Below are 19410 nucleotides of genomic sequence, written 5' to 3'. Positions count from 1 at the left end.
TAAACATCTCTGCTATCTTAGACCTCAAACCTAAAAAGACTGAGGAGCCAGAGGAATTTCTGGAACGCTTTAATGAAATCTACCGTGGGCAGTCAGGCGACTTGCTGTACCAAAATGGTCAGAATTCCCCTCAATAGTGCGCTATATTAATGCATTGCCTACCACCTTCCGTGGCCACCGCTGTGAAATGTAATAACATGAACTGGACAGAGAACGACCCTTCCCAGATGGCCCGGGCAGTCAGATTTTATTGGAAGGAGGGTGTAGGCCAGGAAGGAGGCTCAGTTACAAAGATTAAGACAGAGTATGTAATGAAAAAGGATGATCTGAAACCCCAACCAGCAGCAGATACAGTGGCTTACCAGCTGGAACCCCAATATTGTGACCGTGGGTGGGTGGATCAACACGGGGGAGGATATCAAACCCACCCAAATGGACCCTCAGCTCCTCTTTATGCACCAACAGCTTTACAACTGCCGCCCCCTCTGAGGGACCATTGGTCTACTGGGAAAAGAGGACGGGGCAGATATAGAGGGAACAATGCATGTTTTAATTGTGGCCGTACAGATCACTGGCATCAGGAATGCCCCTTTAAAAGACGGGCAGCAGAAGGAGACTACCCGACCCAAAGGAGGGGGTACCCACCAAGGGGAGGACAGACGAGGTACACCGACAAAGGTATCATCTCCCAGGCAAACCCTTTCCCAACACGAGATTGACTAGCTAATTTAGTCATAAGGACTCTCCAATCGGACAGGGAACCTATTATCTCTCTGCAGATTGGAGATCAACATTACCCATTTGTAATCGACACTGGAGCAACCATGTCTTAGGTGCAATCAGAACTCCAACTACCACTACCCGACCACACCCAGCATTTGTCGGGGTTCCAAGGCCAGGTGTGTGAGTATCCTATTTCTGAACCTGTGACAGTCACTTATGAGAATAAGTCTACAGATCATCAGTTTGTGGTGACTACTGGATTGGACTGTAACTTGTTGGCCCGAGATTTACTGTGTATCTTCCAGCTACAGCTAGAGTGCGGAGACGAAGGGGTAACGGTTCAATCATGGAGGATGAGACAACAGTGCTATATTTCTATCACACCCCAGTGGTGGACGTTGGACATTGAACATTCACTGCACCACGTTACCCTGGCCTGTGACAGAACCGGACTGAACAGGGAGTTGGAGGACAAATACCGGCCATTAATTGGGACTGAAAGGCCAGTCAAGATTACAGCCACAGTCACGGGAAAAGAAGGTACAGCCGATTTTGTTACAATACCACCACACTTTTGGCCACAGTCAGCTTCTGTCCGCCCTCACATTACACGTCAAGTCCACGGCCAATACCATGCCAAGGATCTGGGCCTATGGTAAGGAGGGCAGTGGACCATTCAGATCCAACAGAGTACGCACTTCAAGTCATGCCAGACGGTACTTCCATAAAATATTTTGAGGTCCCTGAAACGATTAACACTCAACTTCAGCATCACCTGGGACGTGACGTTTTGGAATATGTCAACCCACAGGTCTGGGCAGAATACCCATCACAAGTGGGACAGGCAAATGTTACACCCATTAAGGTAACGATTAAGGACCATGTAACGCTGCCTTCCATTCGACAATACCCCCTGAAACCCCAAGCTGCCCCGTCCATAGACAAATTAATCCGAGAACTGTTGCAACAGGGTATTCTGGTCCCTTGCCAATCAGAATGTAACACTCCCATACTTGCGGTGCCCAAACCAGGCAAACCGGACCAGTACCGGTTAGTGCAGGATTTACATTCAATCAATGCCATTGCGCAGCCGTTACATGCTCTCGTCCCTAATCCCGCCCACATACTGGCTCAAATTCCAGCTAGGGCCCGGGTCTTCGCCGTAGTTGACCTCCAGCACACTTTCTTTGCCCTTCCACTCGCATCTGAAAGCCAATATTTGTTTGCCTTCACTTACAATGGACAGCGGTATACCTGGACCTGACTGCCTCAGGGGTTCGTCAACTCACCTACTCTTCTCCAGATGTCTGCAGACCCAACTCCAGGCCTTTACATTGGAGCATGGTTCCACTCTCGTGCAGTATGTAGATGACCTATTGGTAGCGAGTCCCGACGAGCCCAGTAACAGGGATGATGTGATCCAGTTATTAAACCACCTATCCTCGTTGGGTTACGTTGTTTCACAATCAAAGGTCCTGGTGGCTCAGACAAAGGTCAAGTTCTTAGGAGTTTTACTTACAGCCACAGACAGAAATCTCGAACCCAGTAGGATTGAACCCATATGCCAATTCCCTGGCCCTACCACAGCCAAGGAGGTCCGTCATTGGCTGGGTATGGTGAATTATTGTAGGCAGTGGATACCAAACATCGCTGTCTATACAAAGCTGCTGACGCCTTACACTAGCGAAGGGGGGAATTTTACTCTCACCACTGAGGCACTCGAAGCCTTCCGTTGCCTGAAGCAGGCCTTGTTACAAGCACCAGCCCTCGGTAGGCCCCTGTACAACTGACCGTTTCAGATATACTGTACTGTTCTGGAAGGGTGTTCAACAGCGGTACTCACCCAGCAACATGGGGATAAGCACCGGCCCGTGGCATATTACTCTTCCAAACTTGATCCAGTGGCGTTGGGCCACCCTGTTTGCACCCAGATCCTGGCAGTGATATACAATAGTCTGCAAGCTGCTGCCAATATAACTCTCCAACAGGACATTACGATGTATAGCTCCCACTCGGTCATCGCACTACTGGGGCAACTGCAGACTCAGCATCTTACCGCAGCTCGTCAGAATAGGTATAAAATATACCTTTTAAACAATCCACGTCTGACATTTAAATATTGTACCACTATCAATCCAGCCTGTTTTCTTAGCGGTCCCCCTGACCATGAAGACGCGCCTGGCCACGACTGTCTAGCCTTGATTCAGGAAGCTACTACAATAAGGAAAGATCTGAGCGATATTCCGTTAGATTAACCTGACATGATTATGTATGTTGATGGCAGTGCATTAATAAGCCCCACTGGCCAGAGACTATCCGGTTACGCAATCGCGGATCAGAATGGCCTGACCCTAGAAGCGGCCACTTTTCAGACCCCTTATTCAGCCCAACAAGCCAAACGTTTTGCCCTTACCCGTGCATGTATACTTGGGGCAGATCGCCGGGTAAATATTTATACTGACTCACGATACGCCTTCGGGGTAGTTATGACTTCGGACAACTCTGGAAGAATAGGGGATTCCTTACCTCAGCAGGCACGGAGATATCCCACCGGGGTTTAGTTAATGACTTACTGCAGGCCCTCCTTATGCCCGCGCAGATTTCCGTCATTAAATGCGCTGCCCATACAAACGGTAAGACCCCGGTTGACGTTGGTAATGGACGTGCAGATTGTGCAGCGCGGACAGCCGCGCAAACTCAGCAAGTGATGGTGCCTAAACTTTCTGCAATAAATAGGTCTGCCTCTGACAAGACATTGCCAACCATCCAAGACGTCATAAGGTTACAGGAGGACGCACTTGAGAGTGATAGTGGAAACGTTTAGGTTGTACATATGATTCTGTTTCTTCTTTATGGACCACGGCAGCACATCAGACTTGTATGTCTGATGTGCTAGCATTATGGGTCATCGGATGTGTACAATTTGCAACTCATTGTGGGGCTCAGGGGACTAGTGATTTGTTACTGGACACTTGGTTGCATCCTAAAATGCAGGGGCTGGCCCAGAATATCAGTAATCGGTGTTTGATTTGCCAGCAATATAACACCGGCAAAGGTATCCCTTGTGGTATGGGGCAAACCCCGTTGCCCAGTGGTCCCTACGAGATGCTCCAAATGGATTACATTGAGTTGGAAAGGTGTCAATGTTATAAATATGTCTTGGTTATTGTGGATGTGTTCAGCAAATGGATTGAGGCGTATCCAACTACTGATAATAAAGCTGCTACAGTGGTTAAAGTTCTGATGCGGGAAATCATTCCCCGGTACGGTATACCAGCTCAGTTAAGTTCTGATAACGGGCCTCATTTTATTGGACAGATTAACAAGGAGTTCTGCTCCCAGTTGGGCATACGCCCGCAGTTACACTGTGCGTACAGATCGCAGGCGGCCAGGTTGGTTGAGAGACACAATCAGACCCTCAGAACTAAATTGGCTAAATTAAGAGCAGACACGGGATTGACATGGCTTAAGTTGCTCCCCATTGCCCTCTTCCAGCTGCGGGTTACACCTGCGGGATTGGCCCGGCTCTCTCCTGCCGAGATCCTTTATGGCAGGCCCCTTAGAACTCCCTGGAACCTGCATGTTCCCAGACTGGTCCAGTTTCACCATATGACTGAAGAAATGACTACCTATATTCTAGCCCTCACTAAGGTCCTCAAGGAGCTCCACGGCCAGGTCCGCGCAGCTCACCCGTCACCGTCCCCATTACATAACTACCAGGCTGCACGGAAAGCGAGCTATGTCATGGTCAAAAATTGGACTCGGAAAGGGTTGGAGCCACGATGGGAGGGGCCCTTCCAAGTTCTCCTTACCACCCCCACTGCAATTAAAGTGGAGGGGCGGAGTGCTTGGGTCCACCTCCACCACTGTAAAAATGTCAGTCACTAACCTGCCTCCCTTCCCCAGCGCTGTTTTACAGGTGTGGAGCATGATGGGTTGGCTACGCACCGCCTGTGTAATCTTCGGCCTCGCCTCACTTGGAGTGACATCGGCGGCGGAAATGGAAAAGGGAAATATCATCTACATCTGTAACCCCAACCAAACTACAAGGACATTTCACTTATGCAGAGGTGACGTTCTCCGCTGCCCCCATATACGAGGACATGGTATCGACTCATGGAAGGTCATCAGGTTAACGGACAATGCAGGACTCATGAAGCAATTGCACCGGTCCCGGCGATGGGAAGGGAACATTGCATGGACATTGCCTTGTTTTTGGAGTACATGTAAATTTGATTTTGGATGTGTCAAGATTGGTGCCATAAAGGTAAAGTCAGACCGTGAGGAGAGGGTAGGAAGAGGTTGTGAGAGAGAGGGGGGGGACTAGAGAGAGGACGGAGCGTGTGAGAAAGGGAGTACAACTAGAACGTAGGTTATCAGGAGATATACTTACTTCATTTAGGACCCAGAATGAGGGAAACCTGGGCAGTATGAATCTCTTCTACCAGATCTACCACTGTTTGTATGGCCAGGGACGGGTTGTCTGCTACCTGAACCCCGCATCGGTGTCTAGGTTATTTTCTGTTTCACCGCTTTGGGGCACTCCCCAAATGGTGGTGCATTGTCATCGTTCCGAGCCACCGCCCGAGCAAGTCACTCTTCCTTACGATCCGGGTTCAGCACCACCGGCTATTTGCCTTCCCCTTCCTCGGGATAATCCCCACCCACAGTATGATAAGCTTCAACGGTGGAGGGCGTATATACCTAGCCACTTCCCTCCCAATAGAGACTCCCGGTCGTACGAGAATTGTTTCAGCAGTGAGGGGTACGGTTGTTTGCTGATAGAGGTGGAAACGAATATAACATGTCTGTTCCCCGAATGGGTGTTCCAAAGCTGGATAAACTGGGCTACTGGGGGACCCCATCTCAACCGATATACTGATTGTGATGCTAGCCTGTACACGGAACAAGGATACTACTTTTTTTGTCAATGGCACAGCGACCAATGTTTTGTCACCCCCATTTCCCCGCCGGATTGCTATCGGGACTCTAGTCCCCACCACAGTCCCCTGCCCCTCTGCGTGGATACTGCACAATCAGTTAGCACGCCGGGCAGTCTCAGCCGAATTCTGCGAGAACTGGAAAAAACCTCAGGTTCTAGCACCCAACCGGGGCCACTCAGCCGGATGGGGAATTCTGAGCGTCTTGACACTGGGAGGTATGGGGGGGTTCCTTGGCGGTCAGCGATAGGAATTATTTTATTTGTAGCCTTACTATCCTGGGAAACAAAACCTTGGGAGCCCTCGGGGCAATAACCAAGGAATTGTCTCAGCTGCGGTTGTTTGCCATGCAGAACCGGTATGCTCTTGACTATCTTCTGGCCCGTGAGGGTGGGGTATGCGCCATAGTGCAGGGCAAGTGTATCATGGGCGTTCAAGACCTAACCGCTAACATCACTAAATTTATGGATCGCATACGGGATCACCTGGACGGTATGCAGGACCCTGGCTCTTGGCGTAACTGGGGATTCAGAGGTTGGAAAGACTGGTTGATAAATATGGCCATGTATTTAGCAGTGGCACTCGGCTGCATCCTTAAATGCATGATGGGTAAAATGCAGGGTGCACTGGAAGAGATAGACGCCCCTAGAATCTTGGCTGTTATGATCCACGAGGGTGCAGCGGATGACGGGGTGCTGCAACAAGAATTGGCAATGCAGCGACAAATCTTCTTAGATGAGGGGCCGTAGCTACGGATTGGACCGATAGGTTATCATGAAATGATAAAAGGAGGGAATGAGGAATTGAACAAACGAATGTGATATAAAATAGTTAGTTAAAATATTAGTTAGAATAATGTAGATGTGAGCCAGTCTGATAGTAATGAGTTCACAAACAAAGGACAAAGGGATTCAGAAAGCACGGCCAGGAAGGGGGGAGGGGAGCCTCGTGGAGGATGGGGAAAAGGATGCTGGGTAACAAGAGGCCCAGGGTTGAGGAATGTGAAGTGAGCCAATCAGGATATATGGCCAGGTCAGGAGGTGTATAGGATGACCTATGGGAATCTTGTATGTGAAACTTGATGCCATTTGAATGATATTTGCAGAGATTTCTTTGTCTCCGATTTCACTCGGTTCTGGAGCTTCAGAAGACCGCCTGTGTGTTCTGAACCTCTGTGGAGCGAGTCAGCCTTGCAAGTTGGTTAAAAATAATACTATACCTACAAATCCATCGAGTTTTATTGAGGCCAGACTGACAGGTAAAGAACTCAATATGGTCACTGGGACGCTATCTAGTGCGCACCACACAGTTGACCCGATACAGCAGATGGAGGTAAGAACTCCCGAGGATGCAGACAGTCAGAAGGCAGGCCGACCCGAGGAACTAGCATCCAGCCGGTGCTCGGGCTTCCGGAAGAGTCAGACCCATTGATTGTGGAGATGCAGTCACAGAGCCAGGGACATGAGGGGTTGTCGGCGAGTATTCAGCACCTGCAGGCACAGTTGACAAGTCCAACCGCAGGCAGCAGCAGGAGGTGGTGTCGACAATGTGTGCCACTCAGGCCAACACCGCAAGGGTGGCGGTGTTGATAGGGGGGGGATGACGATTTTGGCTATGGATCAGCATGTCCAATGCCTAAGGCTCAGGGAGCCTCAGGGGATGGCTCCGCTTGCACCCCCTCACATGGAGTAGCCTGGAGGCCATCAGGCACCCCAAGAGAAGAGGGGGTGATGGGGCTCGTGCTGGTAACTCCCGCAGGGGAGGTGCCAGAACCCCGCAGCACCTTGGACACTCCCCTCCTGTTCTTGGTGCATCTGGTGGGCAGCGTGCAAAATAGGGCAGCACCACGCCACCTGGGACACCCGAGCAGCAGTCAGGCCCATCCAGGCCTGGCCATCCCAGGTCGCAGGGCAGGAATCAACTCCACTCCTGCTGTACCGTCTGGGGATCCACCTAGCGTTAGGACGCACAAGGCCAGAAAAGTAGACACCGGTTAAGTTGGCATGAGTACAGGGCACAGTTTAGTTATAGGGGCTAGGGCACAAACCTAGATATATTTGTCCACAATAAATACCTGTTACCAGTGCTGCAATCTGCCTCGGTGCTGTCAGATGGGTATGAGGGGATCTGGTCTGGGCTGGCCAGGGGTGGGCGGAATATGGGCGAACCCTGTGGGTGGCCGCCACAATGAAATGAAAATGAAAAAAATGAAAATCGCTTATTGTCACGAGTAGGCTTCAATGAAGTTAATGTGAAAAGCCCCTAGTCGCCACATTCCGGCGCCTGTCCGGGGAGGCTGGTACGGGAATCGAACCGTGCTGCTGGCCTGCTTGGTCTGCTTTAAAAGCCAGCGAAATGCAGGCAACCCTCTCACCACCATACTGGAGGGCCCCTGCAGAGCGGTCGAGGCACCTGAACCCCACCTTCAGGAGGGCAAAGCACCGCTCGATCACGCCCCTGGTTGCTGTATGGACCTCATTGTAGTGGGTCTCCGCATCAGTCTGTGGCCTCCGCACAGGCATCAGCAGCCAAGACCGCAGCAATAGCCCATATCACCCAGAAGCCAACCCCTCAGCAGGGTGGGGGCGTCTCGAACATGTCAGGAATCATCGGGTGTGCCAGGATGAAGGCATCGTGCACACTGTCCGGGTATCGGGTGCAGAGGTGAATGATGCCCAGCTGATGGTCACATATCAGCTGCACGTTCATCGAGGGGAATCCCTTTCGGTTTGTGTAGAGCAGCCAGTTATCTGCAGGTGCTCGACGGGGGACATGCATCCCGTCGATCACCCCCTGGGCCCAGGGCATCCCGTTGATGGCGGTGAACCCCGTTGCCCAGGCATCCTGGTGAGCTCAGTCCACATTGAAATAGATGTATTGAATGATGGGTGTGTCCAAAACCAGGGGTCACAGTCTGAGGATTCAGGGTAAACCATTTTGGACAGAGATAAGGGGACATTTCTTCCTACAAAGAGAGGTGTGCCTCTGGAATTCATTGCCACAGGAAGTAGAATATATTCAAGAGGCGGCTGGATATAGCACTTGGGGAGAATGGAATCAAAGGCTATGGGGAGAAAGCAGGAATAGGCTATTGAGTTGGATGATCAGTCATGATCGTGATGAACGGCGGACCAGGCCCGAAGGGCCAAAAAGGCCTACTCCTGCTCCTATCTTCTATGTACGTATGTATCTATGATCCGCCTGGGCATATAGGGCCTCCATGACGGTGCGGATGCACTTGTGTAATGAGATCTGTGAGAGCCCGGACAAGACCCCACTCGACACCTGGACGGACCTGGTCGCGTAAAAGTTCAGGGCGACTGTCACCTTGACGGCCACTGGGAGTGGGTGTCCTCCCCCATACCCCTGCAGTGCGAGTTGTGCCATCATCTGGCTGATATATCACACTGTCTCTCTGCTCAGCCGGAGCCTTCCACACCTCCACCCTATCCCCATAACCCCACCCAACCATTTTTGGACATTAAAGGCAATTTTTCATGGCCAATCCACCTAACCTGCACACCTTTGGACTGTGGGAGGAAACCAGAGCACCCGGAGGAAACCCACGCAGACATGGGGAGAACGGGCAGACTCCGCACAGACAGTGACCCAAGCCGGGTATCAAACCAGGGACCCTGTGAAGCAACAGTGCTAACCACTGCGCTACCGTGCCACCTCATGCGGCGCCTCCTTGGCACCTCCTCGGCCTGTTAGGCGGCTTGCTCTCCATGAGTGGCTGCCCCTCTGCTGCTGAACGTGCTGCTGCAGCTTCTTCCTCCTCCTCGAGAAGCGCCCAGTCATACAGCCGTAGGGCAGCCCCCAGGGCTGCAGCAACCAACAGGAAGGCCACATTTGCTGGTTGTATTCGAATATTCATTATCTGCAGAGAGGTGAACGGTCGACCTGTTAGTGTGGTGCATACACCCATGCCCAACAACGTCCACCGGGCTACAGCCTGGTTGACACTGTGGGATCCGCCCCCGCATATCCCTTCCCCTCCCCCCATCCCCGCACCCCTGGCCCCATCAGTGGCTGGCACCATGGGCCTCCGTCCCCGATGTCATAGGTACCGTTGGCTGGCACTGCCCTCGCCAGGGGCTAACATGGGTGTTGCCCTGGGTGGGTGGCGTGCGGGGGTGGGGGCACCCATATGGACAGTGTCACACTGCAGAACCAAGGGCCAAGGTGGGTGGTCAGTGCACAGCAAGATGGCCACCGTAATGGACGTCAGTGCTTGGACACTGCCCAGTCACGTGGGTGGTCATCTCAGCCACTCGCTAGTTTAGTTTCTGCTTCAATGTTTTTTTTCTAAAAACAGCAATAGGTCAGATCCTGTTCATCTACACAAGTGGGGTGGGATTCTCCGACCCCCTGCCGGGGATTTGGCGGGAATCACGCCGCGCCAGTCGGCAGGCTCCCCCCCGGCGATTCTCCGGCCTGCGATGGGCCGAAATCCCGCCCGTTCTATGCAGGTCCCGCCGGCGTAGATTGGAGTAGGTCCCTTACTGGCGGGAGCTGGTGGCACGGGCGGGCTCCGGGATCCTGTGGGGCGGGGACGGGGCGATCTGGCCCCAGGGGGTGCCATGGTGGCCTGGCCCGCGATCGGGGCCCACCGATCCGTGGGCGGGCCTATGCCGTGAGGGCACTCTATTCCTCCGTGCCGGCCGTGTAAGCCTCAGTGATGGCCGGCACGAAGGTGATCCACCCCCGAGCATGCGCAGGGATGACGTCAGCAGCCGCTGACCTTCCCGCATATGCGCGGACCCGCGGCAGCCGGCGGAGTCCCTTCGGCCCCGGCTGGAGCGGCGCCAAAGGCCTTCTACGCCGGCGGGCGGGGTGCAAACCACTCCGGCGCCGGCCTAGCCCCTGAAGGTGCAGAGGATTCCGCACATTTGGGGTGGCCCGACGCCGGAGTGGTTCCCGCCACTCCACTGCGCCGTTTCTGCCCGCCCCGCCGATTCCCAGAGAATCCCGCCCATGGTTATCACACAAGACAAAGGCCGGCAGATAACTGTTTACGTACTATTTCAGAAAGTATTTCTGCACGAGGGTTCCTAAATAGAAGAAAGTTCTTTAGAACGATGACCATTAGCTCAACATTTCTCAATATAAAGTAAACTGAAAGGATAAATAGAAATCAATTAGGAATGGGAACAGCACCAAGATCCTCTGCTTATACAATTAATGAATGGCAATGGAGACTTTCACCAGGACTATGAAATTGCTTGACGGTTTTAGACATCAACGTGTATTGGTTTGACAGGAAATGTACTTAACAAATGGGCTTCCAATCAGTCAGGGTAAGGATGAGGATTGGATTAATTAAACAGTCAATTAAAGTATGTTATCAACCAGGCTACTGAAGTATTGGACATTACGTAAGAGCATCAGATTACAAAACACAAATTATTCCAATTGTATAAAACTGATAATGCCTGAGAGCGGCATGTTGGCGCAGTGGTTAGCACTGCTGCCTCACTGCGCTGAGGACTCGGGTTCGACCCCAGCCCCGGGTCATTGTCCGTGTGGAGTTAGCACATTCTTCCCGTGTCTGCGTGGGTTTCACCCCCACAACCCAAACAAAATTGTGCAGCGTAGGTGGATTGGCCATGCTAAATTGCCCCTTAATTGGAAAAAAAGAGAATTGGCTACGCAAATCTTATTTTAAAAGACTGATAATGCCTGAAGCAGCATCTACAACACTGCATGCAAATTTGGACACTTCAGATAGAGAAGAGAGTAGGAATCAGAACCCAGGGAATGCAGTTTTAAATGGAGCGGAGTTGATATAGGACATGTGAAAATATATTTTAAATATACACCATGGGGCGATCTTCCGGCCTTGTTACACTCTCGCTCAAGCCTAACATTGCCGGTGAATAGCGGGAAGGGGCAAAAATGGGGACCACGCCAGGTGCCAAACAGTTTGCGATGCAACCGGCCTGCTCTTTAGGGGAAATATAAATCTCGCTGTAGCGTGGCGAGAAACCAATTATCATCACTTAAGCCCCATTCCATACAATTAACGAGAGCCATCCCTTATCCAACGGCCTCCCATGATTCAGTGGCCCCACCAGCAAGTGGTCACGCTGACGCCGATTAATGCTTCTTTTGAAAAGCGTGAACCTGGCAGAAGGGCTTCTGTAGGGAGCCGAGAAGGTGAGTAGCTCACAGGTAAAAAGCCCGGAGGGTGCTAGGCTTGCTGCCCCTATGCTCGGTGCAGGATGGGGGACCCTCGGCTGAGGGGACCCTCCGCAGCAGTGGGCCGGGGGGGGGGGGGATGTTCGCGTCGCTGGGGGTCAATCGCTCGCTGCACCATCGGGCCAACCCCTGGATCATGTGCATCCATTCTGGGGCAATCTTTGTCCCTGTCCCAGGACCACCCATAATCCCCACTGACTGCCGAGGCCTCTGGCCGTGCGGCTGAAGGTTATTGCTAATCGGGAATTGACAATCGTGGTGAAGTGAACACTTCAGACATGCCAAGTGTATTCACGTGGGTGGGCGGGAAATGTAGCATGTCGGAGTCATAGACTAGCATCCCAATGAGACCATGATGCCTGGACAATGTATCTGAACATTGTGGGAGGCAACACCACACATGCAGCAGCCAACATCCGAACACCCTGGGGGTCGGACACAAATCCAGGGGATATGTCCACGGCTGGAGGTTGGGTGAGTGCCACGGGACCAGTGCCCAGTCCTGGAGTAAGTGGGGAGGGCGTTCCAGTTAGGGTGGTTGGAGAATCAGTTGGGGAATGTAGGGTCCCGGAGTGGGAGCCACTGTTGTCTGTTAGTCTAACATCCTCTACCCAATGCCTTAAAGATATTGAACGAGAACGCAGGGATGTTGGACGCAGAAGTTTCCATAGTGGTGCTGGTTCTACGCGATGCGGCCAGATGCCAGGAGAAGGTGGCAGCAGCAGCAGCCTCTGCAGATGCTCGAGGCAGCTGCCCATGGGCCAGACCCCAATTATTTTCCCTTATTGCCAAATGTTTTCTACTGCTTCGAGGTCCACATAATCGGTGCGAGTTACATTGTATCCTACTGAATTTCACTAAAATCGTTTTTTAAAATTGCATTTTACTGACAAACGCTGTCTCTTAGCAAATTCAGTAAACCATTTAATACTCAGTCTTGGCAGCTTTGGTAACAGAGGTTAAACAACAAGATACAACCAGTATGACCAAACTACAGGTCTCTCCCACACTGTGAAGAAGCAAAAGGAAGTTAGGTTCACCCAGAGTGGGTGCTTAATACTCCATATTATAGAACCTGAAGTAAATATTACATCAATGGCCCTGTTATACTTACTGGAAGGCAGAATTCTTCAAAAGCTGGCTTGACAAATGTTATGTACTGTGTTAAAACTTGTTCTAGGTCCCGTTGCCTTTCACTGATATCTCTTAATACTGAAAGAAAACAAAGGAGGCATTCTTACTGTACAATTGCAAAATGAGAATTTACAGAAATATTCACTTCAAAAATCAGCACTCAAAACAAAACAGTAACATTTCCCTAATTAAATTTTAGTTAACTACGTTCGACTTTATTACTCTCAAAACATGAATGTCTGAAATGTCTTCAATTGCAAGCAGTATGAATAATTGCTTTACACAGTTTAATGGTTGGCCAGTTAAGGAAAAGATCAAATACACATACATGTTGCACAATGCATTTCCGCACAAGCCCAATGTGCCACAGGTTTGAAACTCAGACAATGGGAACAACTAATCTCAACTCACTCATGAAAATGGAGAAACAAGGGGCAGGGAAGAATGAGCCACCAAACAATGTGAAATTAATATTTATAAAGTATTCAATTACAAAAGCCTAAACGTAAAATACCAACATGCCTTACAACATTCAACAGTCTCACGGTGTTGTCATTTTCAGTTCTCTCAACGTTGTGGCAAAGGGGGGAGTGAAAATTGAAATGTTTGAATTAATGGCATTTATGCAGACGAGTCACTTGATCTATGCAAATCACATGACAAACTCTTGCTACCAGGAGCCTTGCCAAAGTGATATTGTTTTTTTTTAGTCAAGTTCAACGTTTAAACTCCAGTGGTCCACATAAAGGGCTTTACCTTAGAACAGAAAACAATATTTTCCCGTCTGCAGGAACAAACTGAATCGAGATGAGTATTGTTCAACAAGAATTGATAGATTAACAAAACCTCAATGCAAAACAGTAAAATACCGGAGAACGTTGAAAACAGTGTAGGCTGGGTATCAGAGACTCTCAGGTGATCTCAGAAAACATCAAAACCCAGGCCTATAAAGGTGTAAATTAGACCACCATCACATCTGGGACTGCTTAAGAAACTGACTGTCTTAAATGCCTTTCACAACCACGCTGAGAAACCACTGTTACTCAACATCCATTATGCTGTCATATCTCGTGTCCTTCATGCATTACTGTGCTCCCAGTAATTGTTTTGTCTGCAATTTTACTGTATTCAATAAACAAAAACATTCTCATCTTCACCAATGAACCCAAGAGGATCCAAGTGGCCATTTCAGAGTGTGTTTCAAAGTCTTGCAAAAAGGATGAAGCTCCACAGCAACAGGGAATGCAGGTTGCCAGCATGTGACGAGTGGAGTCCGCAGGGGTCTGTGCTGACGTCTCCCAACTTTTTACAGTTTACAAATACTTAGATGAGGGGAATTAAGGCATGGTAGCTAAATTTTCAGATGACACAAAGATGGGGAAGAGGTATGTTGTGAAGAGGACACAGGAGGTTGCAACTAGATATAGACATATAGATATCTATATCTAGGTATAGATATAGGTTGAGTGAGAAGTCTGGCAGATGGACTTTAATGTGGGAAATGTGAAATTGTTCACTTTGGCAAGAAGATTTTAAAAAGCAGAGTATTACTCAGTCGGAGAATGAATGCCTGTAGGATTGAGGCACAGAGGGATCGAGATGTTCTAGACCGAACCATCTTCAGCTGATTCATCAACAACCTTCCTTCTGTCATAGAATCAGAAGTGGAGATGTTCGCAGATGACTGCACAATGTTCAGCCCCATTCGTGACACAGATATTAAAGCAGTCCATGTCAAAACGCAGCAAGACCTGGACAATATCCAGGCTTGGGCTGACAAGTAATATTCATGCACACAAGTGCCAGGCCATAACCATCTCCAACAGGAGAGAATCTAACCATCACCCCAAAACATTTAATGGTATTACCATCGCTGAATTCCCCACTATTAACATTCTGTGGTGTTACCACTGATCAGAAACTGAACTGGACTAGCCATATAAATACTGTGGCTACCAGAGCACGTCAACGGCTAGGAATACTGCAGTGAGTTTCTCACCTCCCGATTCCCGAAAACCTGTCCACCATCTACAAGGCACGAGTCAGGATTGTAATGAAATACTTTTTACTTGCCTGGATGAGTGCAGCTCCAACAACATTCAAGGAGCTCTACACCATCCAGGAGAAAGAAGCCCGTTTGATTGGTAAACCTTCCACAAACATTCACTCTCTCCACCATCGATGAGCACTGGCAGCAGCATGTACCATCTACAAGATTTACCACAGGAACTCATCAAAGCTCCTGATACAGTACCATCCAAACTCACGACCGCTACCATCTAGAACAGTCATTTTCAAAGTCGGGGTCGCGGCCCCAGGGTGTTGAGAGGGTCATGGAGCCATCCATCGCGGCGTTGCCGATCATGGAATTAATGCGCAACGGCCATAGCAACCGACTGCGACCAGCTTTAAAAATGACGGCTGCGACAAGCTTTCAGAATGCGGACGTGCTGCGCATGCATGCCCGCTCATCGGTGCACATGCCCAGAGTCCAGCAAGAAACACCGCCGCCTCCTCCTGACGTCAGTATGCTGACCCTGGAGATTTTTTTTTTTTTTAAATTCAATGCGATGCGATGGTAGAGAACAAGTCACGCGCCCTGAACACTGACATCACAAGCTCTGGGCACGATTCCTCCATTTTGTCAGCAGCAAACAAGCAATAGGACTGTAAAATTTGAAATGGATTGTTTTGTAATAAGGAAGAGAGGGCTAGAGACACAAACAGGCCAGGATCACACAACTAAACCTGCTGGAGAGAGTGGCTCAGGAGAACCCACAGCAGGACAAAGCAGTGGTGGTGTGAGCTGTCCTGGAGGCTCCACAATAGGACAAAGCATTGCTGGTGTGAGCTCCAGGACCTCTGATGAACAACCCATACAGAAATGTAACGTTGAATGACAAAGCAACTGAGATCATGAGGCTGCAGGACAAGGTGTTGTCGAAGGAGGATATAGGGAAAGGGAAGGTGTCTGAGGTCTACAAGGAGCCGATGGAGGACATAAATCGAAAGTGGGAGGATGAGCTGGGAGATGGAGGCCGGGACTTGGGAGGAGGTCCTGTGGAGGGTGAATGTGTCCTCATCATGTGCGAAGCTCAGTCTTATTTAGTTTAAAGTAATCCACAGTGGGCATATGATGGCTGGGCGGATGAGTACGTTTTTTGAGGAAGTAGAGGACAGGTGTGGGCTGTGCGGGGGAGGCCTGTGAATCGTGTCCACATGTTTTGGGTATGTCTGAAGCTAAAGGGTTTCTGGCAGGGGTTTGCGGATGTAATGGCAGAGGTGTTGTGGGTAAAGGTGGTCCCGAGTCCAGAGGTAGCGATATCTAGGGTGAAGGAAGACCCGGGAGTCCAGGGGGTGAGAGACGCTGATGTTTTGGCCTTTGCTTCCCTGATAGCCCGGAGATGGATTTTGCTCGGGTGGAGGGACTCCGAACTGCTGAAGGCGGAGGTGTGGGTGAGCGACCTGGCAGAATTCCTGAGGCTGGAGAAGGTCAAGTTCATCCTGAGGGGGGTCGGCTGATGGGTTCACTCAGAGGTGGCGCCATTCATTGAATTATTTAAGGAGGATTGAGGCGTCAGCAGAAAGGGGGAAGGAAATAAGGGGAAGGCAGGACAGGAGGAGGGGGAGTGGGTGCGGATTATTTATTCTGTGGTATAATTTTACTTCTGCTTTTGTTTGTTTCTTTAGTTGTTTGTTTATGCAAATTCCTGAATAAAATATTTTCTTTAAAGAGTGGGAGTCTCAGGGTCAGGAAGGTGAGGCCCGGGGTGGGGGTGTTGACAGAGAGGTGTGAAATGGAAGGGGTGGTGGGGACCACCTGCAGGCAGGGACCAGAGGGATACCCAATGTTGAAAGGAGGCTGCTCATGGAAATCCTCCACCTTAACCCAGGGTCTGAAAAGGGTTCATTATCAGACCTCTCTCCACCATCATCTCACCCCACACCTGTAAACTCCTCTCACCAGCCTGTCATCGAGGCTCGGCAGGAAAAGGTCTACCTTTAATAAATGGTCAATAATTTGTCGCCCAAGAGCCTCAATTGGGGCAAGGGCGGGTCGACCCAGGCCCCACCTGTTCCAGCGTATAATTACAGGAAGGCTGGGATGGGCAGGAGCCTGGTGGGTAGGCCATGCAAAAAACTTTGTGGTCACTCCCCTGCCTATAAACTCATTTGGGGGAACGACATAAAATTCATCCCATGGTCATCTGTTCACCTGAAAATAATTTCCTACAGGAGTTACCTCCAAGAACAACAAAAAGGTGGAAAACAATCAGAAGTAGGGCAAAACCTTCCAAAATAGGAAATACTCATCTTCAGAAAGAGGGAAAAGTTTGAATAACATTTTCTCTTCACTCAAGCTATTCTTTTCCTTTAACAGGGAAATATTGCTCTAAATGTACTTTCCTGGTGATTGGTTGCAAGATAGCAACAACATGCATTTCATAGTTTGTTCATGTCATGCACACAAAGAAACCTCAGCTGATCAGCTCCACAAATAAGCTGGTGAAATATTAAAGTATATTTGGTAGTTCAGTTGATGAAATTCAGATTTTCCAAATGATATTTCAGAATGTGTTACAGACAGCATGAAAACACCACTCAGAAAAGTCTCGAGAGCAACACCTGCAATCACCATGCTATATTTATCCTTCACTTTCCATCCAGCAGAGATGGGTGAGGGGGGACTATGGAGGAGTCCTCTCTGCACTGCTGGGGAACTGGGGTGTGGAATAATGCTCACATCAGTCCCATCTAACAGGATTTAAGATGTTATTTTATAGGCTTACCTGACAAGACCATGTGGCATACTTCTGCTCGCGGTGAGAAAAAGTGGAAGAAATGCTCCAACATAAAAGGATTGCACCTCACCTTTTGGCTCCAACTCTGACCCATGCTCCTGATCTAGGTCCAACTAGTGGTGCAGGTAAGGACGCAATCTGGAGAGCCACCTTACTGGTCCTGTCCTGGGCTTAGTAAAGGTGCCCATTTAGTCATTCAGAGGCAGCACGGTGGCACAGTGGTTAGCACTGCTGTCTCACAGCTCCAGGGACCAGGGTTCAATTCCGGCCTTGGGGTGACTGTGTGGAGTCTGCATGTTCTCCCCATGTCTGTGTGAGTTTCTTCCAGGTGCTCCGGTTTCCTCCCACAGTCCAAAGATGTGCAGGTTAAGTGGATTGACCATGCTAAATTGCCCCTTAGTGTCCATAAGATTAGCTGGGGGTATTGGGTTACGGGGAAATGGTGGAGGCGTGGACTTAAGTAGGGTGCTTTTTCCAAGGGTCGGTACAGACTCGATGGGCCGAATGGCCTCCTTCTGCACTGTAAGTTCTATGATAATCCAGGCTGAGCCCGACCTTTGGGGGGGTGCATACTCTGGTTACCTGCCCTCTCCTGACCACACACAGTTTTCTCTGAAAAAGGACCAGACTGTGTCCATTGGCACACATGCGGCTATCTGCAAGGTATGGAATGTGTAGTGAACACTGGTAATATTTAAGTTCATAAAAAAATTCCTTCTGAAAAAATTCTCTTAAATTATCAGTTGTGCCAATTGAATAAGGGGCAGGGGACACTTTTGCTTCACTCTGATTGGTCATTTTAGAAAAGCCATGTCATGTTTATACAGGAATCACATTGCAATGATGGTTTCTATCTGCCCTGTACCTCTGCGTGATAGCCGGGTGTCTGCATCAGTGTCCACAAATAGCTTCATCTGAAACATGTCCCGGATCTCCTGCACGTAAAAGGCCAGGATGCCTTCAAACAGCACCACGTCCGCTGGGTAAACAGTGACTGTCTCAGGTTTTCTGCAAAGGTAACATACACGGATAAACAGCAATACCATGGTTTCTATTGCCACACAAGGTGTTCACTAGAACTATCCTATCATTTCCAGTGCTTGCAGCCATTTATAATAATAATTTTTATTGTCACAAGTAGGCTTTCATTAACACTGCAATGAAGTTACTGTGAAAACCCCTAGTCGCCACATTCCCACGCCTGTTCGGGTAACAGAGGAAGAATTCAGAATGTCCAAATTACCTAATAGCATGTCTTTCGGGACTTGTGGGAGGAAACCGGAGCACCCGGAGGCAACCCACGCAGACACTGGGAGACTCCACACAGTGACCCAAGCCAGGAATCGAACCTGGGACCCTGGCGCTGTGAAGTCATGGTGCTGACCACTATGCTACCGTGCTACCTTTTTGTGTGCACTAGATTCCATTTCGTAATTAAATGCTTTTTCAAAACTAATTCTCGGCAAATCATGAGTGCCCAGGGAGGCTTGTGCAAGGTTCCATTCTATGCTGTAAAATTCATTCACTTAACACTGTTGCAACAAAACTTTTACTCACATGGGTGCTTGTTTTTTTTAAAAATGGGAATAAAAAGAAAAATCAGTGTAAAA

General features: G+C 49.6%; 1 protein-coding gene across 1 annotated transcript in view; it reads right to left on the bottom strand.

Moving 5' to 3' along the window:
• The window catches only part of uck2a (uridine-cytidine kinase 2a), a 78172-nt gene that overhangs the window by 29043 nt on the left and 29719 nt on the right, over positions 1 to 19410 (bottom strand). Inside the window, exons 4-5 of the mRNA XM_038794938.1 lie at positions 18666 to 18808; positions 12979 to 13076 (exon numbers count right to left, since the gene is read on the bottom strand). Of these exons, the coding sequence (XP_038650866.1) occupies positions 12979 to 13076; positions 18666 to 18808 (241 nt within the window). The remainder of the gene's footprint in view (positions 1 to 12978; positions 13077 to 18665; positions 18809 to 19410) is intronic.

Source organism: Scyliorhinus canicula, chromosome 4 (genome assembly GCF_902713615.1).
Source record: "Scyliorhinus canicula chromosome 4, sScyCan1.1, whole genome shotgun sequence".
NCBI lineage: Eukaryota > Metazoa > Chordata > Chondrichthyes > Carcharhiniformes > Scyliorhinidae > Scyliorhinus > Scyliorhinus canicula.
The sequence above is the reverse complement of the archived record's forward strand: the minus strand, read 5'-3'. Positions and strand labels throughout refer to the sequence as shown.